This window comes from Bos grunniens, chromosome X (genome assembly GCF_055505025.1).
Source record: "Bos grunniens cultivar Pamir isolate PY7600 chromosome X, Bosgru_T2T1.0, whole genome shotgun sequence".
Lineage (NCBI taxonomy): Eukaryota > Metazoa > Chordata > Mammalia > Artiodactyla > Bovidae > Bos > Bos grunniens.
Genome location: NC_141194.1, coordinates 28,068,685 through 28,096,241, shown reverse-complemented (window position 1 = coordinate 28,096,241; position 27,557 = coordinate 28,068,685). Strand labels below are relative to the sequence as shown.

The 27,557-nt window shown below is 44.4% G+C and overlaps 3 protein-coding genes across 3 annotated transcripts; all 3 read right to left on the bottom strand.

The window, feature by feature from the left end:
* Nucleotides 1–578: 578 nt before the first annotated feature.
* Nucleotides 579–3,765, bottom strand: LOC147340037 (uncharacterized). The gene has a single exon (XM_086388376.1). It carries the CDS (start codon nucleotides 3,763–3,765, stop codon nucleotides 2,386–2,388), a length of 1,380 nt encoding a protein of 459 aa, XP_086244502.1. The 3' UTR covers nucleotides 579–2,385.
* Nucleotides 579–5,541, bottom strand: LOC147340036 (uncharacterized). Its single transcript, XM_086388377.1, has one exon. It carries the CDS (start codon nucleotides 5,273–5,275, stop codon nucleotides 3,797–3,799), a length of 1,479 nt encoding a protein of 492 aa, XP_086244503.1. The 5' UTR covers nucleotides 5,276–5,541; the 3' UTR covers nucleotides 579–3,796.
* On the bottom strand, nucleotides 5,331–6,716 carry LOC147340035 (melanoma-associated antigen B1-like). The gene has a single exon (XM_086388375.1). It carries the CDS (start codon nucleotides 6,658–6,660, stop codon nucleotides 5,431–5,433), a length of 1,230 nt encoding a protein of 409 aa, XP_086244501.1. The 5' UTR covers nucleotides 6,661–6,716; the 3' UTR covers nucleotides 5,331–5,430.
* Between the last annotated feature and the right edge of the window lie 20,841 nt (nucleotides 6,717–27,557).

The following is a 27,557-nucleotide window of genomic DNA, read 5'->3' as shown; positions in this document are numbered from 1 at the left end:
TTACCACCCAGAAGTATTTCAGCAAAAATCAAACACTGTCTCTATGCGCCTCGGGCTCTCCATCATGAACTGTGTTTAATAGGCCCTGTCCTATTGGACTGGTGGAATATATGTATTTACAGAAAGCATCTGTCATGGTGCTTGACTCTACTGACACATTAGGGGCAATGGCGGTTATTACTATGATTATCTTGACCTCAGATAATCAGATGGGATTACATCAGCTGGTTTTTTTTTTTTTTTTTTTATTGCATCTAAGAGATATCAGGTACTATGCAGCATTCTAACTGAAGGGGGAAAAAAAAAATACCCAACCTCCTGAATCTAGCAAAAATTCTGCCTAGCAATGAAAACAAAGTAATATGCTGTTTCCAACCCCACTTTACCCTTTTTTCTTTTTCTTCTTGAGGTAGAGAGCATCTCAGCCTCTTCCATAGGATGACAGCTTCTCTGAGAGACTATAATTGAATGGGAAGAGGCTGGGACATTTCTGACTAAATATCACCAGTATAAGCATGAAGACTTCTTAAGAGCAGATGCTCAATTAATGTTTGTGTAAAAGAAGAACCACGAATAAATCATTTGTGATAATTTATATTCTCAAACATTCTTCAAAAACATAAGCAGATTCAGATATATAACTTTTACCTTTACAAAAAGGGACACTAAACAGAGAGGAAAGTAAGCCAAAAACTGACTAGCTTTCAGCTATATCTCTATTTATGTATCAATGTTCTGAGCCTCTCTTAGTGTGGTGTCTTTCACATTTCTAAGCATATTCTTATCCTAAAGTGATGTAATTCTCATCCTGCATCACAAGTGATTTAAGGATTTCCAATATGTATTTCAAAAAACAAAACTCTTACTCCTAAATCTAACAAACAGCAAACAATGTGTATCCAGGTAAATAATATACTTCTATCATTAAACTAAATAAAGTTTCTCTTGAGAAAAGTAATATTGAAAATTTGGGGGGGAAGTCAACAAGTTATTGATGCATATTAGGAACACAGGTTGACAGCCTTTTCCAACCACGAAGGGAAAAATGGGCTTCAGACAACACCAGGGGCGAGATGAGTGGCTGGAGGTGGCCCTGGAGTGGGCACTGGCCGAGGCAGAAGTGCTAGCACTGGCCAAGGCAGTAGGACCAGGCTAGGCTGAGGCAGAAATGCCACGCCTGGCCATGGCAGACATGTGAGCCCTGGCTGAGGCCAAACTGCCAGCCTTGGCAGCAGCAGAAGTGCCAGGTGTGGCCAAGGCAGAAGGGTGAGCACTGGCCGAAGCAGAAGGGCCAGCCCTGGCTGCAGAAGTGCCAGGTCTGGCCAAGGCAGAAGGGCCACCACTGGCCGAGGCCGAAGTGCCAACCCTGGCTGCAGTAGAAGTGCCAAGTCTGGCCAAGGCAGAGGGGTCAGCACAGGCCGAGGCTGAAGTGCCAGTCCTGGCTGGAACAGAAGTGCCAGGCCTGGCCAAGGCAGAGGGGCCAGCACTGGCCGAGGCAGAAGGGCCAGCTCTGGCTGAGGCAGAAGGGCCAGGCCTGGCCCTGACAGACATGTCAGCATTGGCTAAGGAAAAAGTGCCAGCCCTGGCTGCAACAGAAGTGCCAAGACTGGCCAAGACAGAAGGGTCAGCACTGGCCAAGGCAGAAGGGCCAGCCCTGGCTGCAGCAGAAGTGTCAGGTCTGGCCAAGGCAGAAGGGCCAGCACTGGCCGAGGCCCAAGTGCCAGCCCTGGCTGCAGTAGAAGTGCCAAGTCTGGCCAAGGCAGAGGGGTCAGCACAGGCCGAGGCCAAAGTGCCAGTCCTGGCTGGAGCAGAAGTGCCAGGCCTGGCCAAGGCAGAGGGGCCAGCACTGGCCGAGGCTGAAGTGCCAGCGCTGGCTGAGGCAGAAGAGCCAGGCCTGGCCCTGGTAGACATGTCAGCACTGGCTAAGGCCAAAGTGCCAGCCCTGGCTGCAACAGAAGGGCCAGGACTGGCCAAGGCAGAAGGGTCAGCACTGGCCGAGGCAGAAGGGCCAGGCCTGGCCCTGGCAGAAATGTCAGCTCTGACTGGAGCAGAAGTGGCAGGTCTGGCCAAGGTAGAAGGGTCAGCACTGGGCGATGCAGAAGGGCCAGCCCTGGCTGCAGCAGAAGTGCGAGGTTTGGTGAAGGCAGAAGGGCCGGCACTGGCTGAGGCAGAAGAGCCAGCACTGACTGGGACAGAAGGGACAGCCCTGTCTGCAACAGAAGTGCCAGGTCTGGCCAAGGCCAGAGGACCAGGCACAGGCCAGGCACTGGCAAAAGGGCCAGGCCTGGCCCTGGCAAAAGGGCCAGGCCTGGCCCTGGCAGACGTGTCAGCCCTGGCTGGAGCAGAAGTGCCAGGTCTGGCCAAGGTAGAGGGGCCAGCACTGGCTCAGGCAGAAGGGCAGGGCCTGTCCCTGGCAGACATGTCAGCCTTGGGCAAGGCCGAAGTGTCAGCCCTGGCTGTAGGAGAGGTGCCAGGACTGGCCAAGCCCGAAGGGCCAGCACTGGCTGAGGCAGAAGAGCCAGGCCTGGGCCTGGCAGACATGTCAGCACTGGCCAAGGCCAAAGTGCCAGCTCTGACTGCATCAGAAGAGCCAGGACTGGCCAAGGTAGAAGGTCCAGCAGTAGCCAAGGCAGAAGGGCCGGGCCTGGCCCTGGAAGACATGTCAGCCCTAGCTGGAGCAGAAGTGCCAGCTCTGGCCAAGGCAGAAGGATCAGCACCGGCCAAGGCAGAAGGGCCATCACTGTCCCTGGCAGACATGTCAGCCCTGGCGGAGGCCGAAGTACCAGCCCTGGGTGGAACAGAAGTGCCAGGTCTGGCCAAGGCAGAAGGGCCAGCACTGGCCCAGGCAGACATGTCAGCACTGGCCAAGGCCAAAGTGCCAGCCCTGGCTGCAGGAGAAGTGCTAGTACTGGCCAAGGCAGAAGGGCCAGGCCTGGCCCTGGCAGACATGTCAGCCCTGGCTGGAGCAGAAGTGCCAGGTCTGGCCAAGGCAGAAGGGCCAGCACTGGCCCAGACAGAAGGGCCATCCCTGGCTGCAGCAGAAGTGCCAGATCTGGCCAAGGCAGAAGGGCCAGCACTGGCTGGGGCCGAAGGGCCAGGCTTGGCCCTGGCAGACATGTCAGCCCTGGCTGGAGCACAAGTGCCAGGTCTGGCCAAGGCAGAAGGGCCAGCACTGGCTGAGGCTGAAGGGCCGGGCCTGGATATGGCAGACATGTCAGCCCTAGCTGAAGCAGAAGTGCCAGGTCTGGCCAAGGCAGAAGGATCAGCACTGGCCAAGGCAGAAGGGCCATCACTGGCCCTGGCAGACATGTCAGCACTGGCCGAGGCCGAAGTACCAGCCCTGGGTGGAACAGAAGTGCCAGGTCTGGCCAAGGCAGAAGGGCCAGCACTGGCCCAGGCAGACATGTCAGCACTGGCCGAGGCCGAAGTACCAGCCCTGGGTGGAACAGAAGTGCCAGATCTGGCCAAGGCAGAAGAGCCAGGCCTGGCCCTGGCAGACATGTAAGCACTGGCCAAGGCCAAAGGGCCAGCCCTGGCTGCAGGAGAAGTGCCAGTATTGGCTGAGGCAGAAGGGCCAGGCCTGGCCCTGGCAGCCATGTCAGTGCTCGTTGGAGCAGAAGTTCCAGTTCTGGCCAAGGCAGAAGGGTCAGCACTGGCTGAGACAGAAGGGCCAGCCCTGTCTGCAGCAGAAGTGCCAGGTCTGGCCAAGGCAGAAGGGCCAGCACTGGCCCAGGCAGAAGGGCCAGGCCTGGCCCTGGCAGACATGTCAGCACTGGCTGCAGGAGAAGTGCCAGGACTAGCCAAGGCAGAAGGGCCAGCACTGGCTTAGCCGAAGGGCCAGGCCTGGGCCTGGCAGACATGTCAGCACTGGCCAAGGCCAAAGTGCCAGCCCTGGCTGCAGCACAAATGCCAGGACTGGCCAAGGCCGAAGGGCCAGCACTGGCTGAGGCAGAAGGGCCAGGCCTGGCCCTGGCAGATATGTCAGCACTGGCCAAGGCCAAAGTGCCAGCCTTTTTTGCAGCCGAAGTGCCAAGACTGGCCAAGGCAGAAGGGCCAGCACTGGCTGAGGCAGAAGGGCCAGGCCTGGCCCTGGCAGACATGTCAGCACTGGGCAAGGCCAACGTGCCAGCCCTGGCTGCAGCAGAAATGCCAAGACTGGCCAAAGCCGAAGGGCTAGCACTGGCTGAGGCAGAAGGGCTGTGCGTGGCCCTGGCAGAAATATCAGCAGTGGCTGAGGCCAAAGTGCCTGCCCTGTCTGCAACAGATGTGCCAGGTCTGGCCAAGGCAGAAGGGTCAGCACTGGCCAAAGCAGAAGGGTCAGCACTGGCCGAGGCAGAAGGGCCGGCACTGGCTGAGACAGAAGGGTCAGCCCTGCCTGCAGAAAAAGTGCCAGGTCTGGCCAAGGCAGAAGGGCCAGCACTGGCTGAGGCAGAAGGGCCGGGCCTGGCCCTGGCAGACATGTCAGCCCTGGCCGAGGTCGAAGTGCCAGCCCTGGCTGGAAAGAAGTGCCAGGTCTGGCCAAGGCAGAAGGGCCTGCACTAGCCGAGGCAGAAGGGCCAGGCCTGCCCCTGGCAGACATGTCAGCACTGGCCAAGGCGAAAGTGCCAGACCTGGCTGCAGCACAAATGCCAGGACTGGCCAAGGCCGAAGGGCCAGCACTGGCTGAGGCAGAAGGGCCAGGCCTGGCCCTGGCAGATATGTCAGCACTGGCCAAGGCCAAAGTGCCAGCCTTTTTTGCAGCAGAAGTGCCAAGACTGGCCAAGGCAGAAGGGCCAGCACTGGCTGAGGCAGAAGGGCCAGGCCTGGCCCTGGCAGACATGTCAGCACTGGGCAAGGCCAACGTGCCAGCCCTGGCTGCAGCAGAAATGCCAAGACTGGCCAAGGCCGAAGGGCTAGCACTGGCTGAGGCAGAAGGGCTGGGCATGGCCCTGGCAGAAATATCAGCAGTGGCTGAGGCCAAAGTGCCTGTCCTGTCTGCAACAGATGTGCCAGGTCTGGCCAAGGCAGAAGGGTCAGCACTGGCCAAAGCAGAAGGGTCAGCACTGGCCGAGGCAGAAGGGCCGGCACTGGCTGAGACAGAAGGGTCAGCCCTGCCTGCAGAAAAAGTGCCAGGTCTGGCCAAGGCAGAAGGGCCAGCACTGGCTGAGGCAGAAGGGCCGGGCCTGGCCATGGCAGACATGTCAGCCCTGGCTGCGGCAGAAGTGCCATGTCTGGCTGTGGCAGAGGGGCCAGCACTGGCTGAGGCAGAAGGGCCATGCTTGGCCCTGGCAGACATGTCAGCACTGGCCAAGGCTGAAGTGCCAGCCCTGGCTGCACCAGAAATGCCAGGTCTGGCCAAGGCAGAAGGGCCAGCACTGACCGAGGCAGAAGGGCCAGCACTGGCTGAGGCATAAGGGCCAGCACTGGCCAAGTCATAAGGGCCAGCACTGGCTAAGGCAGAATGGCCAGAACTGGCCCTGGCAGATATGTCAGCCCTGGCTGAGGCCGATGTGCCATGTCTGGCCGAGGAAGGATTGCCAGCACTGTCCGAAGCAGGAGGGCCAGGCCGGGCCATGGCAGACATGTCAGCCCTAGCTGCAGCAGAAGAGTCAGGTCTGGCCAAGGCAGAAAGGCCTGCATTGGCCGAGCAGAAGGGCCAGCGCTGGCTGAGGCAGAAGGGTCGGTCCCGGCTGCAGCCCTGGCTCCAGAGCTCTCTACCTCCTCTCTCCAAGAGTCCTCATAACGTGGCTGTAAGGTGTCTGGGGCTGAATCATTGACCTTGGTCAAAATCTGCAGGACTTTTGTCTTGCTGTTTTGTGTGAGCGTGTTAGGACCCCACAGGAACTCATAGCGAGGGGGATCGCTGCCGGGCACCTGGCGGTACTCCAGGTACTCTTCCTGCACCAGATCTTGAGTGATGAGCTTACCGGTGTCTCCAAAGATGAAGTGTCTTCTTCCATCATAGATGCTCAACATATTCAGGAACTTCCAGATCTCCTCCTCAGAGGCGCGATGACCATTCAGGTAGGTGACACCCAGCAGAGGCATCAGAAGACCATTCTTAGGCAGCCCCCAGTCACCTCTCATAGACCCACTGTCGCTGAGATCTAGGTTGCTCACCAGGGTATAGCAGTGACTGTTGGGCCTGACTTCCTTCAGCACCAGGCCAAACTCCAGCTCCATGCACTCAGAGTCCCTGCTGAGGATCTCAGGGAATTGCTCCCTGTAACTTCTGTGGATAACCTTCAGCATTTCTGACCTCTTAATGAGCTCCCTCATCATATACTTAAACAGCATGTACCACAGCAAACTCTCTGCCTCCCTGGTCAGAAGATCTGTGTGAGAGCTCTCAGCAGCAGCTGAGGCCTGGGAGGAATTTTCACCTCCCTGAACTTGGCCCTCGGCACCTACACCAGATCTCGAGCATGCTGTGCCACCACCACCAGATCTTTTGCATATAGCACCTGCAGCAGCACTGGTGGTGCCTTGGGCTCCCGGAGGACCCGTGGTGGTGCCAGCAGCAGACGAGCTTGAGGGAGCACTCTCTGAATCAGGAGGGGAGGAAGAGGTGGTTTCTTCTTCCCCAGATGTGGTAGCATGATCATGAAGACCCTGGGTCTCAGCCCGGTCCTGGTGACATTTCTCATGAGCACAGTGCTTAGTCTTCTGTCCACGAGGCATGATGGCTGTGGTCAGGGACTGCAGGCAGGGGTCTGGGCCAATAGACAGGAGACTGGGGCACCTGGAGGATGGAGAATGAGGTGACATGAGCACCTTAAAACAGGGAGATTCTACCTTGGCTTCATCAAAGGCCGTCTGTGCAGGTTTCCTTGAGGACACTGCTCTAGGAACCCACAAGGCTCCTGTTTTCTGGGTCAGCCAGTCCCCTGAGAATCCCAGAAGAAGAACAGAGGCTTACTTTTCCTCTGCGTCCTCTCAGTCCTGCTTTGGACTTACTGAGGTGACAGCAGGGGCTGGCAGTGGGGTCCTCTCAGCTCATCTTCAGTATTATCACATCAAGTCCTAGTGGAGCCTGGGCACCCTTCTCTCTGCTACTCTGATGCAGACACTTCAGACCTCCACATGATCCAGAAGCAAGTGAAGGGATGCCTCAGTCCACCTCCCTCCCAGGGGATACCCAGTGCTGAGAGCTCAGTAGGGTCTTTTCTACCCTGAGTTCACTGGGATCATCATTCATGGTCCTTACCTTGGATCCTTAAAACGCTGGGCACTATTCTCCACTTGCTGATTGGTGGTTGCACCTTCAGACTAGACATTTCCCCTCCCCTAGACTTGGTATAAAACAGTAAAGCAGATGTTCAACCTCACAGCCCATCCCTGAGATTTCCTGGGCTGAAATCCAAGGGTTGGGATGCATGCTCTGAGTCTTCACTCAGATTCCTCAACTGAGCTCCTGGCAGAGAACCTCCTCTTTCTCCTGAACTGATACCTGTCTGATAGTAAAAGCCAATCACCCTGTGTCCCCATAGGAGGAAGTGAAGATGATCTCATCTTCCCAAACACGGTCTCCTAAGAATGGAAGCTGTTGCAGGCAGGTTGATGTCCCTGTGGTCCCATCCAAGATCCCAATTCAAAGTTAATTTTTTTTTTTTTGCTCCTCTTTTCTTCAATATGTCTTTTTTAAAACAAATTTATTTATTTTTAATGGAAGGATAATATATTTACAATATTGTGTTATTTTCTGCCCTCCCTGTCCATCTCCAACTCCCAGAGTTCACTGAGACTCACGTCCATCGAGTCAGTGATGTCATCCAGCCATCTCATCCTCTGTCGTCCCCTTCTCCTCTTGCCCCCAATGCCTCCCAGCATCAGAGTCTTTTCCAATGAGTCAACTCTTTGCATGAGGTGGCCAAAGTACTAGAGTTTCAGCTTTAGCATCATTCCTTCCAAAGAAATCCCAGGGCTGATCTCCTTCAGAATGGACTGGTTGGATCTCCTTGCAGTCCAAGGGACTCTGAGTCAAGAGTCTTCTCCAGCACTACAGTTCAAAAGCATCAATTTTTTGGCACTCAGCCTCCTTCACAGTCCAACTCTCACATCCATCCATGACCACAGGAAAAACCATAGCCTTGACTAGACAGACCTTTGTTGGCAAAGTAATGTCTCTGCTTTTGAATATGCTGTCTAGGTTGGTCATAACTTTCCTTCCAAGGAGTAAGCGTCCTTTAATTTCATGGCTGCAGTCACCATCTGCAGTGATTTTGGAGCCCAGAAAAATAAAGTCTGACACTGTTTCCACTGTTTCCCCATCTATTTCCCATGAAGTGATGGGACCAGAGGCCATGATCTTCATTTTCTGAATGTTGAGCTTTAAGCCAACTTTTTCAGTCTCCACTTTCACTTTCATCAAGAGGCTTTTGAGTTCCTCTTCACTTTCTGCCATAAGGGTGGTGTCATCTGCATATCTGAGGTTATTGATATTTCTCCTGGCAATCTTGATTCCAGCTTGTGTTTCTTCCAGTCCAGTGTTTCTCATGATGTACTCTGCATAGAAGTTAAATAAACAGGGTGACAATATACAGCCTTGCCGAACTCCTTTTCCTATTTGGAACCAGTCTGTTTTTCCATGTCCAGTTCTAACTGTTGCTTCCTGACCTGCATACAAATTTCTCAAGAGGCAGATCAGGTGTTCTGGTATTCCCATCTCTTTCAGAATTTTCCACAGTTTATTGTGATCCACACAGTCAAAGGCTTTGGCATAGTCAATAAAGCAGAAATAGGTGTTTTTCTGGAACGCTCTTGCTTTTTCCATGATCCAGCAGATGTTGGCAATTTGATCTCTGGTTCCTCTGCCTTTTCTAAAACCAGCTTGAACATCAGGAAGTTCACAGTTCATGTATTGCTGAAGCCTGGCTTGGAGAATTTTGAGCATTACTATACTAGCATGTGAGATAAGTGCAATTGTGCGGTAGTTTGAGCATTCTTTGGCATTTGCCTTTCTTTGGGATTGCCCCACTTATGGGGGCCCAAATTTTGTCTAGCTCTTGGATTAAAAGATTCCTGGAGAACACCACATGCCAGCAACCTCTTGAGGAGTGTCCCTAATACAAACCTTACAGTTTCATGTCCCAGACTTGACCTGAGATGGGGAAAATAACACAGAAGGCAGGGGGCAGAATGGGGTGTGCTCCCAGAGAAAAATGCTGCTCCATCCTTTTCAAAAGCCAGAGTCAGTCTCTACTCATGACTTGTTTTAATTGATTGACAGGCATACTTTTCAAACATTCTACTGCATGTAATCATGCTTCACAAATACTGTGTTTCGTTACAAACTGAAAGTTTATGGTAACCATGCTTTGAACCTGTCTATGGCATGGTTTTCCCAACATCATGTATTCACTTGGGATCCCTATTCCACATATTGTTAATTCTTTAAATATTTTAAACTCTTTCCTTATTTTATTTCTTATGGTGCTCTGATTAGTTATCTTTGTTACTATTATAACACATTTGTAAATTAAGCTATGTGCATTTTTTAGACATCTTCTAGTAAGTGTACAATAGGATTAACAACTTTTATAAGCACTGGGAATCCCCCAAATTCCTAATGATGTACTCTAAGGCCATTTTCACTTTATGGCAGTGATCTAGAACCCAAGTCACCATATCTGAGATATGAGTACACTTCTAAAGGAAAAAAGCCATCCAAGATGGTTTTGTGCTATTCTGATTGAGGTAATCGGACACTGCACAGAGAGACGATTTTACTGTCCCTATCATCTCTTTCTCTTCGTTATTCCTGTCATTTATTGATGTAGCCTTCAAGGCTTTCTGCCTAAAGAAGTGTATTGGAATATATCCAGAGTCCTTACTTTTATCCCAGGATACATTTGAGTGTTAAGGAACACAAGCTCTGCTTTAGGGCAAGAGGAGTATAACAGCGTCGGATCTAGAGGAATTCAGAGAGGAATCTAATTCCGGGCCTATCAGTCGCTAGTGTTCCCCAGCAAGGGCTCACTGCCTGATGCACATAGAAGCCAATACTATGGAACGGGCTTTTGAGAGACAAACTTTAATCCAAGGTGGAGTAGCAAGAAGGCAAGAAGTAGGGCTCTCAAATCTGTCTCCTCAATCCAGAGTTTGAGGTAAAATGAAAGGGTTTAGGGGAACTGCAAACTTGGAACCTAATTGGCTAGTCTTAAATTAATTCATGTGTGCTATTCACGCTGCTAGAAGCCAGATTTTCCGTATTGAAGGACTTCATACATTTCTCCCCTGGCAACATTGCTACTCTGAGAGTTCCACAGACTGAACCCTCTTGGTTCTGCAGTCATCCTGGAAATGGAGGCTCCTTTTTGGCACATGCATAGTGCTGCCTCTAAAAATAACTCAAGGTTTGGTTAATCAACAACCTGTTTTAAGGAGGCAAAACCACTTTAAACTGGTCAATGCTTTATGCTTCAATCCCCCCATTTCTCTTTGTACATTCTTCAAGCTTGTGGGAAATCATCCTCAATTTGGTTAACGAGTCTCAAATTCTGTAGAAAATGATAATCCCAGGTCCCAAATTTTTGTACCAACAGGACTGGAGTGTTATATAAGGATTGACAAGGTTGGATTAATTGGTATTTAAGAAAGGTGATTATCAGAGGCTTTGTTTCCTTCACATGTCTCTTTACAGGCTATTGCTTTAACGTTGGGGTTTTGGTGCCTGGATGGAATTTATTACTATTGGGTCATCTGTCTTGGCTCTTCCTGGCCACTCATCAGCCCAAACTGAGCTCTACAGTTGACTGACCAATTTTTTCCACTGTGGTGCTCAAAAATTACAGAGGAAGGAACACTCCCAAGCTCATTCTTTGAGGCCACCATCACACTGAGAGCAAAACGAGATAGATAAGCACACACACACACACAAAAAGAAAAGTAAATGACAGGCCAATATCACTGAAGACCACAGATGCAAAAATCCTGAACAAAATACTAGTGAACCAAAAAGACAGTCTGTTCAATAAATGGTGCCTTGAAAACTGGACAGTTACATGTAAAATAATGAATTTAGAATATGCTCTAACATCATACATAAAAATAAACTCAAAATGGATCAAAGACTGAAATGTAAAGCTAGACACTCTAAAACTCTCAGAGGAAAACCTAGGCAGAGCACTGTTTGACATAAGTTGTAGCAGTATTTTTTTCTTTTAGTAAAATGGTTTTTGATCCACCTCCTGGAGTAATGAAAATAAAAAGAAAAACAAACAGGTGACCTTTAATTTAAGTCAAAAGCTTCCATAGAGCAAAAGAAACCATAAACAAAAAGACAACTCACAGAATGAGAGGAAATATTTGCAAACAAAGCAAACAACAGCGGAATAATCTCCAAAATATATAAATAGCTCAGGCACCTCTGTGTCAAATAAACAATCCCATAAAAAAGTAGGCAGAGTGTATGAACAAACATTCCTTCAAAGAAGACATACAGATGACCAAAATGCATATGAAAAGATGCTCAACATCACTAATTATCAGAGAAATGCAAATGATAAGTACACCAGCCAGGATGGTCATCATCCCCAAATCTGCAAACAATAAATGATGGAGTGTAGAGAACAGTCACTATGGAGAACATTAGGGAAGCTCCATGAAAAACTAAAAATAGAGTTACCATATGATCCAGCAATCCCACTCTTGGCACATATCCAGAGAAACCTATGATTCATAAATACACATGCACCCAACCTTCATTATAACACTATTTACATTAGCCAAGACATGGAAGTAACTTAAATGTCCATCTACAGAGAAATGAATAATGCAGATGTGGTACAATGGAATATTACTCAGCCATAAAAAAAAGAGATAATGCCATGTGCAGCAACATGGATGGGCCTAGGGAATGTCATACTAAGTAAGACACAGAAACACAAACATCATATGACAACACTCATATGTAGAATCCAATTTTTAAAAATGACACAAATGAACTTATTTACAACATAGAAAGAGACTTTGGGATACCTAAAACAAGCTTATGGTTACCATTGGAGAAATGTTGAGGGAGGGATACATTAGGAGCTTGGGATAAACATATACAACTGTCGTGTTGGACTCTTTGTGACTCCATAAACTGTAGTCCAACAGGCTCCTCTGTCCATGGAATTTCCAGGCCAGAATACTGGAGTGAGTTTCCATTTCCTACTCTAGGGGATCTTCCCGATCAGGGGACCGAACGTGCTTCTCTTGTGTCTCCTCCACTGGCAGGTGGATTCTTTACCATTGTACCACCCGGGAAGTCCACATACCAACTGTATATACTAGAGATAACCAAAAAGGACCTACTATATAGCAGAGAGAACTCTACTCAATATTCTGTAATAAACTGTATGAGAAAAGAATCTGAAAATGAAGGAATACATGTGTATGTATAACTGAGTCACTTTGTTATACACCTGAAACTAACACAACACTGTAAATCACTTATACTCCAGGAAAATAAGACAAAAAAATAATACCACCATAATATTCAGCAATCCCACTCCTGGGAAAATATCCAGAGAAAATCATAATTCGAAAAAGTTACAGCACCCAATGTTCATTGCAGCATTATTTACAATACCTGTGACATGGAAGCAACCTAAATGTCCATCAACAGAGGAGTAGATAAAGACGTGGTCTGTAAATACAAAGGAGTATTACTCAACCATAACAAAGAATGAAAGAATGCCATCTGCAGCAACACGGGTGTACCCAGGGATTGTAACGCTAAGTGAATTAAGTCAGACAAAGACAAGTATATCCCTCCTATGTGCAATCTAATTTTAAAAAGTGATAAAATGAACTTATTTACAAAACAGAAAGATGATGAAAACAAACTTATGGTTACTAAAGGGGAAACGTAGTGAGGGAGGGAGAAATCAGCAGCTTGAGATAAACATACACACACAATTATATATGAAATAGATAACCAACAAGGACCTCCTACATAGCACAGGAAACTCTAATCAATATTCTGTGATAGCCTATATGAAAAAAGAAACTGAAAAATAATGAATGTACATAAATGTATAACTGAATCACTTTGCCATATACCTGAAATTAACACAATATTGTAAATCAACTGTACTCCAATAACATTTAAAAAATAGACTACCTGGGCATATATCTGAAGAAAACCATAATTCGAGTAGGTATAAGCACACCCATGGTCACTGCAGCACTGTTTACAATAGCCAAGACATGGAAACTACCTACAGGTCCATGAATAAAAATGTGATACATAAATACAATGGAATCATACTCAGCCATAAAAAAGAATGAAAGAATGTCATTTGCAGCACCGGATGGACTTAAGAGATTTTCATAATGAATGAAGTAAGTCAGACAAAGACAAATACCATATTATACCACTCATAGGTACTAATTTTAAAAAAATGACACAAATGTACTTATTTAAAATACAGAAACAGACTCTCACATTCTGAAAACAGACTTATGATGACTAAAGGGGAAACATGGGGGGATGGATACATTAGAAATTGGGATGAACATACACAAACCAGCAATATATAAAATAGATAGCTGAAAAGGACCTCTGATATAGCATAGGCAACTCTACTCAATATTCTGTAATAACCTATATGGGAAAGAATCTGGAAAAGATTGAATATATATGTAACTGAATCACTTTCTTGTGCACCTTAAACACAAGATTGTAAATCAGTAATTCTCCAGTAAAAGTATTCTTTTAAAAAAGGATATCCATCTGTAACAATATCTACAGGCAATCACCTTCAGTTCAGTTCAGTCACTCAGTCGTGTCCGACTCTTTGCGACCCCATCAACCGCAGCACGCCAGGCCTCCCTGTCCATCACCAACTGCCAAAGTCCACCCAAACCCATGTCCGTTGAGTCGGTGATGCCATCCAATCATCTCATCCTCTGTCCCCTTCTCCTCCTGCCCTCAATCTTTCCCAGCATCAGGGTCTTTTTCAAATGAGTCAGCTCTTCACATCAGGTGGCCAAAAGTATGAGTAAAAAACTCCATCACCTCCATAAAGCAAGGTTTCCAGTCCAGGAGCAAGGCGTTTATCTCCCGATTCAGAGGACCCTCATTAATAACAGGTTTAATAAAATTTTGTCACAGTCATCCAATAGCCAACTTCCTATTAGCCAATCCCAACACATGTAACAGTCAGACATAGTTAAAAATAGGCAAATAAATCCAAAGACCTGGGACCTTAACGTAGTGTTCGAGGCTCTAACCCAATCGTTGAATACCTCAGCAGCTCTAACCTCTTGCATTTTCCCCTCAGGAGGGTCCCTAAACAACCCCTCATCCTAGCCTCTGGATTTTATCCAGATGGAAGAAACTCCACTAGGCGGGACCCTAACCCACAGTGTTGTTGTCATTGTTCAGTTGCTCAGGTGTGTCTGACTCTTTGCCACCCCATGGACTATAACATTCCAGGTTTCCCTGTCCTTCACTGTCTCCTGAGGTTTGCTCAAACTTGTTTCCATTGAGTCAGTGATGCCATCCAACAGTCCAGTCCTCTCTAACCTACAGTCCTGATGAGATTATTAGACTACAGGCACATTCTAACTACATATAGCACATTTAGCTATAGGAACATTATAATGAGGTTACTCACCCCAAAGATATATGATCCAGGAGCTATTCCTTTTCTTAAAAGGAAAGGAGCCAAAGAAGCCCAAGGAGCCCAGAGTGCCATGGCTAGGAAACAGGAACCTGAGAGCCGACTTTCTAGACAAACTCAGTCGAGGTGGCCACTCAGGGTGGGTGCTGAGAACCACCAGGGGCTAAGTGCATCAAGCAGATGGTCACAAGTCCTAAATTTCAACTAGGCTGCCCAAACTCACTGAACATGGGCTCACTGACAGATGTGCACAGAAGCCAATACTTATGGCAAGAGCTTTTGAGAAAAGAGCTTTACTGCAAGGCTGACCAAAGCAGGAGGCAAGGTATCAAATCTCTCTTCAATCCAGCAGCCTGGGAGAAATGTAAGGGGTCACGGGAATTTCTAACTTGGAAGCTAATTGGCTAGTTTTAAATTAGTCCATCAGCTACTCAGGTTACAGGAAGCCAGGCTTTCCTTATTGAAGGACTTCTCATTTTGCAATGGCCCTTGGGGCAACATTTGTATTCTCTGAGTTCCCCTAAATTGAGGATCTTGGCTCCAGGGTCATCCTGAGGTCATGGGTTCCTTCTTGGACACATGCAGTTCTTTCTTTGTAAAATGACTCAAGGTGTGATTAATCAACAATCTCTTTGAGGAGGCAAAAGCAATTTAAGCTGGTCAATTGTTTCACATACTGTTTCACTAGCCTTCTGAACTCCAGCACATTAACCAAACTCCAAGACAAAGAAAATCACAGTGAATTCAAATGTTGCCTAGCAAGGACAATCATGTAATAGTCACACCAGAGGATGTAACATAGAATGTGCTTGAGGTAGAATCTTTCCCAGTTGCAAACAACTCAAAGTTCTTAGAATTTTTGTCATTGACCAGTATCTTCCCTCCTAGCTACCCTTTCATCTAAATTACCAATATTTCCACGTATTTAAGTACCAACAAAAAATCTAGAACTTGCCTAGAATTTGCCCAATTACACACAAGATAAAAACAATCAAGTACCTTCTTAATGGAAAGGTCTCTGGCTCCCTCAACCCAGGGTAAATGTCACCAGTGCAGGAGTCTCTGGACTCTCTGAGGCCCTCCATCTGAGAATCTGGCCATGCCCACCACTCCCACTGTCTCTCTAGCCCACGAGACAACTTCACTTAAAATGACTTCTCACTGAAGGCTCTGCATTTTCCTAAGGCTCCAAACCTAGACATTGTATTAAAAAACAGAGACATCATTTTGCCGACAAAGGTACCTATATCTATGGATTTTCCAGTAGTCATGTACAAATGTGAGAGTTGGCCTATAAAGAAAGCTGCATCGAAGAATTGATGCTTTCTGATTGTGGTCTTGGAGAAGACTCTTGAGAGTCCCTTGGACAGCAAGGAGATCAAGCCAGTCCATCCTCAAGGAATCAACCCTGAATATTCATTGGAAGGACTGATGCTGAAGTCGAAGCTCCAATACTTTGGCCACCTGATGCAAAGAGCCAACTCATTGGAAAAGACCCCGATGCTAGGAAAGAAAGATTTGGGGTAGGAGGAGAAGGGGGCAGCAGAGGACAAGATGGTTCAATGGCATCACTGACGATGCACTTGAGTTTCAGAAAACTCCGGGAGATAGTGAAAGGCAGGGAGGCCTGTTGAGCTGCAGTCCATGGGGTCACAAAGAGTGGGACATGACTTAATGACTGAACAACAACAAGGCTCCAAACTGCCTCACCGCAGGCCATTTACACTTGCTTTCAACTCCAACTGCCTGCCCTCCTTACCCCTGCTTTTGACTTGTTCTTTCAGCAGTCCCCAACCTTTTTGGCACCAGGGACTGGTTTTGTAGAAGACAATTTTTCCACAGACTGGAAATGGGGGATGGTTTGGGGATAATTCAAGCACATTACATTTATTGTGAATTTTATTTCTAATCTAAATGCTGCTGCTGATCTCACAGGAGGTGCTGGTTGGAGGCCTGAAGTTTGGAGAACCCTGCTTTTGGTCATAGAGAGTATCTCACCATCTTTTCATATAATAGTACCTCCTAGACTCTAAAATTCAATGGACAGGATCTTGTTTTGGAGGTTGCTGTTGTTCCAGTTTCTTAAAAAGCATCCACAGTACTAGTAAGCCTACAAAAAAGGTCATTCTCAGAACTACTCTGTTGGTCCACCGTTTACGACTCCCTGCTCCCAATGCAGGGGGCATGGGTGGGTTTGATCCCTGGTTGGGGATGGTCCAGCATGCTTCACAGCCAACAGAAAAAATAAAGAGCTCCTTCTCAAATAATAATTGGGAAATAAACAAGAGAATAAGCATGCGGCCTAATCCATTAGAATTTATCTTACATTCCTAAATAATATAAGCAAATACAAGCATATAACTTTAATTTTTAGAAGAAAAAGCACAAGAAGGAGTTAGGTAAACCAAAAATTAACAGTCTTTTCCTCATTTATACTCTTTCTTTCTGCTTTTATTGATTAAATATAAAGTGCCTACTGTACACTTTGCAGATGGCACCCCACTCCAGTACTCTTGCCTGAAAAATCCCATGGATGGAGGAGCCTGGTGGGCTACAGTCCATGGGGTTGCACAGAGTCAGACAGGACTGAGCGAATTAACTTTCACTTTTCACCTTCATGCACTGGAGAAGGAAATGACAACCCACTCCAGTGTTCTTGCCTGGAGAATCCCAGGGACGGGGGAGCCTGGTGGGCTGCCGTCTATGGGGTCGCACAGAGTCGGACACGACTGAAGCGACTGCGCAGCAGCAGCAGCACACTTTGCATTATGCTCAGACTACAACCCCAAATAAGACCAAATATCTGCTCTTTTTTTAAAAAAACACTTTATTGAGATATGATTATCATATAAAAAAAGTGTACTCATTTAATGTATACAACTCGATGTTTGGAAATAAATATACACTTCTGAGGATGAAATGGCTGGATGGCATCACTGACTCGATGGAGGTCAGTCTCAGTGAACTCCGGGAGTTGGTGATGGACAGGGAGGCCTGGTGTGCTGCAATTCATGGGGTTGCAGAATCGGACACGACTGAGCGACTGATCTGATCTGATCTGATACACTTCTGAACCACCGCTACAGTCTATGCCATAAACATGTTCATTACCTCCAAAAGTTTCCTCCTATACTCTTTATTGATTTACTCATTTATTTTTGTGGAGGTGAGGAGGAGCAAGGACAATTAACAATCCTTTTAGCAAAACTTTAAGTATCCAATATGGAATTGTTAAGTATAGGCTCTATGCTCCACATTACATTTCTAGAAATTATTCATCTTGTATAACTGAAAATCTGTGTCCTTTGACAATCACTTCCACATTACGCCTCCTCCCAGGCCCTGGCAATCACCATCCTACCCTGCTTCTATCAGTTTGCCTGTTTTAGATTCCTCATTTAAGTGGTATCATGTATTTGTCATTCTGTGTCTGGCTTATTTCACTTAGCACAATGTCTTCTAGGTCATCTCTGTTATTGCAAATGAAAAAGTTTCCTTCTTTTTAAGGTTGAATAGTACTCCATTATGGGCTTCCCAGTTAGCTCAGTGGTAAATAATCCACCTGCCAATGCAGGACACACAAGAGACTCAGGTTCGATCCCTGGATTGGGAAGATCCCCTGGAGGAGGAAATAGCAACCCGCTCTAGTATTCTTGCCTGGAAAATCCCATGGTCAGAGGAGCTTGGCAGGCTACCTTCCATGGGGTCAAAAAAGAGTCAGACACAACTGAGTGACTGAGGACACACACACACAGCAGTGCATTTTAAATATATATATATATATATAGTATATATTTATCCATTCATTCATCAAAGGACATTTAGGCTGTTTCCCTGTATTGATTATTGTGAATAATGTTGCAACAAATATGGGAATGCTGATATCTCTTGGAGAGTCTAATTTTAACTCCTTTGGATAGATACTCAGAAGTGGATTTGCTGAATCATATCATAATTCGATTTTTAATGTTTTGAGAAGCCTCAATACTATTTTCCACAGTGGTTTCACCCATTACATTCTCATTAACAGCATAAAAGAGTTCTGTTTTCTAAATGCTTGCACTTACTCAGCTTACTCTCTACTGGCGAGAGAGCAAAACAATCAACTTGTCAAATTATTGTTGTGGCAAAAACATTTAACATCAAATCTACTCTCAAAATTTTAGGCACACAATACAGTACTGTTAAATACAGGCACAATGGTGCACAGCAGATTTCTGGAATTTATTCAATGAATAACTGAAACATTATATCAAGTGAAAAGCAACTGCCCATTTCTCCCTCCCATGGCCCCTCTGTGTTTCAATGTGTTTAAAAACTTTAGATAACTCATATAAGTGAAACCATGCAGCATTTGTCCTTCTGAGACTGGTTTATTTCATTTAGAATGATGTCCCTGTGGTTTCTCCATGTTGTCCCATATAACAACATTTCTTTACTTTTTAAGGTGAAATTATATCCCATCATCTGCATCTACCACATGTTCTTTATCCATTTATCTGTTGGTAGATTTTGGGTTGTTATCAAATCTTTGCTATTGTAAATAATGGTGCAATGAACACAGGAGTTAAGATGTCTCTTTGAGATACTGACTTCACTTCCTTTGGATGTACAATTGACTCTTGAACCATGTGGAGTTTAGAAGTACAGTCACAATCCCTGTATAATTTTGACTCTGCCCAAACGTAACTAATAATAACCTACTGTTGACTGGAAGCCTTAGTGATAAGCAGTCAAGGCATATTTTGTATGCTATAAGTATTTCCTACTGTATCCTTACGATAAAGTAAGCTAGAGAAAAAATGTTACTAAGTAAATTATAAGAGAAAATATATTCACAGGACTGTATTTATCAACATTGTAAGTTTACAGCATCCATTTATAAGAAAAATTGGCTCCAAGTCATCTATATTGTCTTATATGACACAAAAGACTATACACATGAGACATTAAATATCAAACATGAAAAAATAATATGAATAGAAATTCATATTTATTTACAGGTATAATGACTCAAGCTTTGATAATGAAGCAGCAATATGACTGCTTTATAGTAGCCTAGTGTATTCGATAGGATTGCTTCATGGTAGCGGAGCATATACAATAATGAATGAATAAGTAAAAATTTTTATAGCATACACTATTTTGGTAATACTTAAAATACAGTACTGAAAACATTGTTACTTTAAGAGAAAACACTTACCTGTGATGACAGGCTGATAGGCAGTTTATCCATTGACAAGAGAGAGATGGGACAGTGTGCAATAATACAAATCTTTGAAACTAAAGTTATAAAACAATAATAAAATGAAACATTATTAATTTTATATTAAATATCACTCACCTTCTGCCTATGCAATGGTAGGCTATCCATTTCAATACAAGTCTTGCACGCAAATTCTTCATGATGAATACTTAGCTGGTGGTGATGATGAAGATGATGACACAGAAACATCTCATACACTCCTTGCCTACAGTTATTAGCTCGTAGAACAAAGACACTCACACACATACTCAACAGATAAGTTGATTACCCATATGGCACAATGAATATTTACTACTCATTGACTGGAAGTGGATCATCATGAAGGTCTTCATTCCTGACACCTTCTTGCTGAGTAGGCTGAAGAGGAGGAGGAAGAGGAGGGGTTGACCTTGATGAGTGGCAGAGATGGAAGAGTGGAGGAGGTGGAAGGGGAGGCAGGGGAAGCAGGCACACTCAGTGTATCTTTATGGAAATACATTGTAATTTCTGTCTGAAGATTTTGCTTTTTCATTTCTCTAAAAACGTTTCTGTGTGTTATCAGTCCTCCTTCCACCATTTGCTTTCTTTTCAGTGCCTTTATCATAGAAGGGTCCACGCCATACAAGAGTCAAAAGCAGTCTTGAGTCCTCAGAACGCTTCTGCCAGATTGTCTAATGTCAATTTGTTTTCTGGCACTGCTTCTTCTACATCTTGTTCCTCATCATCCAGCTCTGGTTGGGAACCATTCATCTCCATCAAGTGGTATTTTGTTAATTCCTCTGCTGTAGGGTCTGTTAGCTCTTGGGTTTTTCCAAGATCTGTATTTTGGGATTCTGCACCCCCTCCCACCCTTTCATGTCTTATGCACAGTCTCTTTCTTGATTTCCTTGACTGACTCTGTCACAAATCCTATGAAGGCATGTAAAACACCTGGAGAGTTTTCTTTAGCAGGAATTTATTGTTTGGGCTTTCATGGTCTTTGTGTGTGTGTGTGTGTGTGTGTGTGTGTGTGTGTGTGTCTGACAACAATTGCATCTTCAGTTGTGTAATCCTTCCAGACTTCATGATATTCTATCAGGGTTCTCTTCCATAGTATTGACAATTATTTTCATAGAGTACCGGGTGTAATGACCCTTAAAGGTCCCTTTGACCCTCTGATCTATAGGCTGACTTAGAGATGTTGTGTTTAGGGGAAAGGAGACACTTTGACGCCTTCAGTGTTGAACTCATGGGGTTCTGGGTGGCCAGGGGCATTGTCCAATATCAAAAGAATTTTAAAAGGCAGTCAATAACCCCCAAGGTACTTCCTGAATTCAGGGATGAAGCACTGATGACACCAATCCCCACAAAGGTTCCTGTTGTCCGGCCTTCTCGTTGTACAACCAAAAGACTGACAGATGGTGTTTATCATTTCCCTTGAAGGCTCAGGGTTAGCAGCCCTAGAAGTTAGGGGAGTCCTGATCATTTGCACAAAAACCTGACAGCATTTGCACAAAATCATAGAAGTAGCCTCTTTCTGTCACAAATCCTGGAGTTCACTTCCCTTCTTTACCAATGTGTGTACTTTGTGGCAAATCCCCCAGAATAGGGCACTTTCATCTGCATTAAAACCTTTCCGGACAGATCTGTTTTCTCCTCAGTGATTTTTTAAAAAATTTCTTGGAGTACAGTTCATTTACAATGTTGTATAAGTCTCAGGTGTACTACAAAGTGATTCAGTTATACCTATACATATAGCCATTCTTTTAAAGAATATTTTGTCATATAAGTTATCACAGAATATTGAGTTTCCTGCTCTATAGAGTAGATACTTGTTGGCCATCTACCTTATATACAGTATGTGTATATACACATATATGTTCATCTCAAGCTTCTGATTTATTGCTCCCTGCCCCATTTGCTCTTTGGTAACCATAATTTCATTTTGTATACCTGTTCAGTCTGTTTCTACTTTTTAAATAAGTTCCTTTGTATCATTTTTAAAAATTATATTCCACATATGAGTGATATTTGTCTTTGTCTGACTTCACTTAATATGAAAATCTCAAGGATGTCCATTGTCTCCACGTTTACTCAACATAATTTTAGAAGCCCTAGCTGTGGCAATCAGAGTAGAGAAGATATAAAAGGAATCCAAGTTGAAAAAGAAGTAAAACGCACTGTTTGCAGATGACATGATACTATCACATCATGACAAATTAATGGGGAAGCGATGGAAACAGTAAGAGACTTTATTTTTTATTTTTTTTTTGGCCTCCAAAATCACTGCAGATGGTGACTGCAGCCATGAAATTAAAAGATGCTTGCTCCTTGGAAGAAAAGCTTTGATCAACCTGGATAGCCACAGGACTGAAAAGGTCAGTTTTCATTCCAAATCCCAAAGAAAGGCAATGCCAAGGAATGCTCAAACGACTGCACAATTGCACTCATCTCACACGCTAGTAAAGTAATGTTCAAAATTCTCCAAGCCAGGCTTCAACAATATGGGAACAATGAACTTCCAGATGTTCAAGCTGGTTTTAGAAAAGGCAGAGGAACCAGAAATCAAATTGCCAACATCCATCGGATTATCAAAAAAGCAAGAGAGTTCCAGGAAAACATCTATTTCTGCTTTATTGACTATGCCAAAGCCTTTGACTGTGTGAATCACCACAAACTGTGGAAAATACTTAAAGAGATGAGAATACCAGACCACCTGACCTGCCTCTTGAGAAATCTGTATGCAGGTCAGGAAGCAACAGTTAGAACTGGACATGGAACAACAAACTGGTTCCAAATAGGGAAAGGAGTATGTCATCTTGGAATGGTAGCAACCATGACTGCAGACCCAAAGTGTGGTACACAACAAGTAATTCAACTTTTTCATAGAATGTCATGACTTCTATTTCTTGAGAGCACTTCCAGCACCACTAGCAGCACTTCATATGAGTTCAACGGTGTTATTGCCAGTCCAGGTTCAATGCACGATACTGGATGCTTGGGGCTAGTGCACTGGGACGACCCAGAGGGATGGTATGGGGAGGGAGGAGGGAGGAGGGTTCAGGATGGGGAGCACATGTATACCTGTGATGGATTCATTTTGATATTTGACAAAACTAATATAATTATGTAAAGTTTAAAAATAAAATAAAATTAAAAAAAAAAAAAAGGTTTACGGTCTCGTACTAAACACAATGAGAAATACCTGAGAACCACTGGTGATCACTTTTTTTGCGATCACAGTTTACTACAGAAACTGCTCATCAGAGATGAATAGTGCTATTCATGGTCCATAAGTGTGTGTGTGTGTGTCTGTGTGTGCACAACTTTTGATAAATTTAACCTTTTCATATTTGTGCATATTTTATGGCAGTAAGTGATAAAATAGACTAGTATCTATATAAATTTTATGCATTCATGACACCTTTCCCTTAATTTTTTATATTTCTAGGCTATGCGTGTCACCTGTGAGTTTTTTCAGGTTATCTCAAATCTCGGAATAGTTTTCCAATGTATTTATTGAAAAAAAATTCATCTATAAGTGGACCTGCACAGTTCAATCTTGTGTTGTGCAAGGGTCAACTGCATACTCAGAAGTAGAAATGCTGAGTCGTATGATAGTTACAGTTGTGATATTCTGAGGAACCTCCACACTGTTTTCCATAGTGGCTGTACCAATTTATATTCCCAGCAACTTTGTGCAAAGGTTCCCTTTTCTCAACACCCTTGCCAACACTTCTTATCACTTGGCTTTTTGATAATAGCTCTCCCAACAGGTATGTGGTGATCTGTTATTGTGGTCTGGATTACCATCTCACTGATGATTAGTGATGCTGAGCCCCTGTTCACATAGCTGTTGGCCATTTCTATGTCTTCCTTAGAAAATATTTAGGTTTTTTGCTCGTTTTTTAGTTATTTTTAACTAATTAGTCTGTAATTGAGTTGTATGAGTTCCTTTTATAATTTAGATATTAACTTATCAGATATATGGCTTGCAAAGTTTTTCTATTTCACCTTTTCATTTTGTTGATTGTTTCCATTGCTCTACAGAATCTTTTTAACTTGATGTAGCCCCACTGATTTTTCTTTTTCTTGTCTGTTTCTGTTGTCAAATTAAAAACAAAAAAACACAAAACATTGCCATGACCACTGACGAGGAGCTTTCCCCTTTGTTTTCTTCTAAGAATTTTATGATTTCTGGCCTCATTTTAAGGTCTTGAATCCATTTTTTTGAGTATTATGCAAGATAAGACTCTAGTTTTACTCTTTGCAGGCAGATTTTCCGTTTTTTCAACACTATTTGTTGATTGAGGATACATTTTTTTTTTCCTTTTGTATTCTTAGTGCCGTTGTTAAGGATTACTTGCCTATATACGCATGGGTTTATACATGGCTGTATTCTGTTCCGTTGATCTGTGTGTCTATGTTTATCCTGGTATCACACTATCTTGAACTATAGTTCAAAATCAAGAAGCACCGTACTTACACCTTTGCTCCTCTTTGTCAAGATTACTTTATCTATTCAAGGCCTTTTGAGGTGTCATATGAATTTTAGCCTATTACTCTGGAAAATTCCACTGGAATTATGACACACATTACATTAAATCTGTAAATCACTTTGGGTAGTATGAATATTTTAACAATGTGAATTCTTCCAGTCCGTATACTTGGGACATCATTTTATTTGTGTCTTTTCCACTTTCTTCAATCAATGTCTCCTTGTTTTCAGTGTATAGATCTTTTACTTCCTTGGTTAAATTTATTTCTAAGTATTTTATTCTTTTTGACGATTTTGAAATAGAACTGTTTTCTTAATTTTTTTCAGATAGTTTGTTGTTAATGTTTACAAACACAACTGATTGTTGTGTGTTATTTTGTGTCCTGCAGCTTTGTTGAATTCATTTCTTAGTTCTAACATTTTCCTGGACACTCGGAACATTCACCCCACTCTCACTTTCCCCCACCAAGAAAGGTCACAATCTCTCTTGGTACTGAACTGTGCCAGCCTGAGACAAGGGCTAATGCCAATAAAGTCAAATTCGAGTACAGCTGATCTAAGCTATATGCTTACCTGTGGTAATGCAATTTCTTAATTGCATTCTGGACCTTCTATAAAGGTATTTTGTTACTTATACAATGTTAAAGTCTGGGCTGCTGAGGGGATGCAGGGGCTGGGAATTCCCATTCCACTGTATTACAGATGCCACTCAGTCAGGACCGTTTTCTTTATTTCCCGGTACCAACAATTTTTCTGTGTTCATTCACATTGGCAAGCAAATGCCAGTTCTCTTGACATGTTATCTTGTTCTGAACCACAAAGGGAGATTCAAGGACTTGATTCATTATACAAAATACCAAAACCTTTATACTTACACTGAAAAACAGCAATAAGTGGGATATACTTTGTTCATAAACACAGATATGGAAGTCAAATAAACTTTCAATTACAAGGAAAAGTATTTTAAGAGTACCAAAAAAGAAAATGAAAGCCGTAAACGAAAAAGATACATCTCCCAGTTACTGAGGTCAAGTAAGAACAAAAGAAGACATGAAATACGTTCCTTTCAGCTCCATCTTGGCACTCAGTTACTTGGAATACTTACTCCTGTTTTCAATCACAAGATGAAGGATCTGCCCTGGATGTCACTATGTGGGAGGAGCTGGAAGACTTGGTTCTGGAACGTGCCCTGCCCATGGCAGTAGTGCTCTGTCTTTCTCAGCTCTCAAGGCCTCTCTTTTCCTCATCCTATGATGGAATTCAGGACCTCCCAGGGCTGATATCAGTAAATGGACGCTACAGAACCCCAGTGGTTCTGGGTGGCTATTTCTTTCACTTCTTTTTGAAGGGGCTTTACATATATATCTGACAACTCCTTCTCTGACCTGAGATTGCCTTCCTTAGACCAAAGGTCTCAAGCCCCTGACAACTGTACTGTGAGCGAGACGTTCAGCTTGAGAGCTCTGCCTGGAGCCTTCTTATACCTAATATTCTGGGGGTGTTGCTTTCCTCAGTCCAGATGTATGGCTATCTTCCTATAGGCACTTGCTCCTTTGATAAATGGCTTCTTGGGAAATGTCACATCCCTGAAAAGCCCCAAGCAGTTTCTCTACTGCAAGTGTTGCAGAGAAGTCCCTGTCCTAGGATTGAGGAGAGATCGGAAATCCATGGCATAAGTAAGGGGGCCCAGGTAGAGACCCGTGAGAGAAACAAACACGGTAACCTGTGTTGGGAGCCGTGTTAGGCATTACTGACAAAATGGAGGCATGGCCCCAACCCCCTCTCCTCATCCCACAGGCACAGTCCCGGGATGAAAGAGTTAGGTTTTGTGATTCTGACTTGTTCTTTCTTCGGTTGAGTTGGCTGGAAAGAACGTTAAGGTGCTTATTGTTCTTCAGAGAACTATGAGAAAGCACAAAGCCTTCTGCAGTTGTGCCCAGAAAATAATCTATAAAGTAACCATTGGCATTTGTTCAAGGATTTTTACAAAGAATGTCCCAGGGTGAGCATGTAGGCCGCAGCTTGAGGCCATGGGAAGGATTGTTATCTGAGACCTGTTTGTGAGGAAAATGTTGATGGCAAAGGAAGTTTGCTGAGTTTAGGGTTTAGGAATAATTAAGAATAGCGAGAAGCCTTTTTAGGAGAGAGTGAGCTTAGGATACTAGGGGCAAGCAGAATTTAGAAAGGTAAGAAATAAACTGAGGGATGTGGTATGCAGCCCAGACATAAGCATGAGTTACAATGTAATCACAAGTAAACACCATTCTGAGAGAATGGCTGAAACAGGAACTCTGTTTAAAGGGCAACAATGAGACAATAAATCTGGGTGAGGGGGAACTGAAAAATGTCAAACCTCTGACCTAATGCTTTTGTCAAAGTATAAAAGAAGACCTGATGCTTGAAATAAACATGTAGTCCCGTACCTCGAGTCAGAGGCTACATCATTCTTGGCCGGCACCGCTCATCCCTTCAGGCTGATTCCCTGGCTGCTGGAGCTGGACTCCGGCAAACCTGTCCCTTCTCTCCTTCAGCCAGACTTCACAGGGAACTTATGTTCGAATACATAAACTTTATATTTTATGTCTAATAGATATTTCTTTATACAAAGAAATGGCTCTGAGATGACTTGTTTTTGAATCCTGATCTTTGGAGCTTATGTGTAACCGTAAAGCTTTCAGATCTTTTTAGCTTATCCGAGACTTCATATATATGGACAGATGATCCTATTGTCAGCAAACATCATTGCTTTGTTTCTTCTTTTCACATGTCACATTTATTTTAGTTTTATTATTATTATTGCTCTAGCTATGTATTACAATATAATAGTTTGACCTGAGAGTCCTTCTTCTTATTGCTTCTGATACATTTCACAGTAATGAAAATAAAAGGGGAATTAAGGGCACAAGGTCAGCTCAGGCTTGCAGGAGTGAGAGGGTGAGCTTTAGACTAACTCAACTCAAGGGCCTACGACCATCCTTGCCACTTACCAGCCATGGGAAGTTTGTCAGGTCATTAAACTCTCTGAGAGTGCCTCAGGCTCTTTATCTGTGAAGTGAGTTTGAGAAGCCCTGTCTGGAAGGACTGGTGGCATGTGGTGGTAATTGTAAAGCATCTACCACAGTGCCTGGAAGGCACCATATGCCTCCTTTCTCATGACTGGTGGCTGCACTTTCCATCAAAGATCTGACCTCCCTTAGGCCTGAAATAGGGCCACTCTAGTGGCTCAGCAGTAAAGTATCTG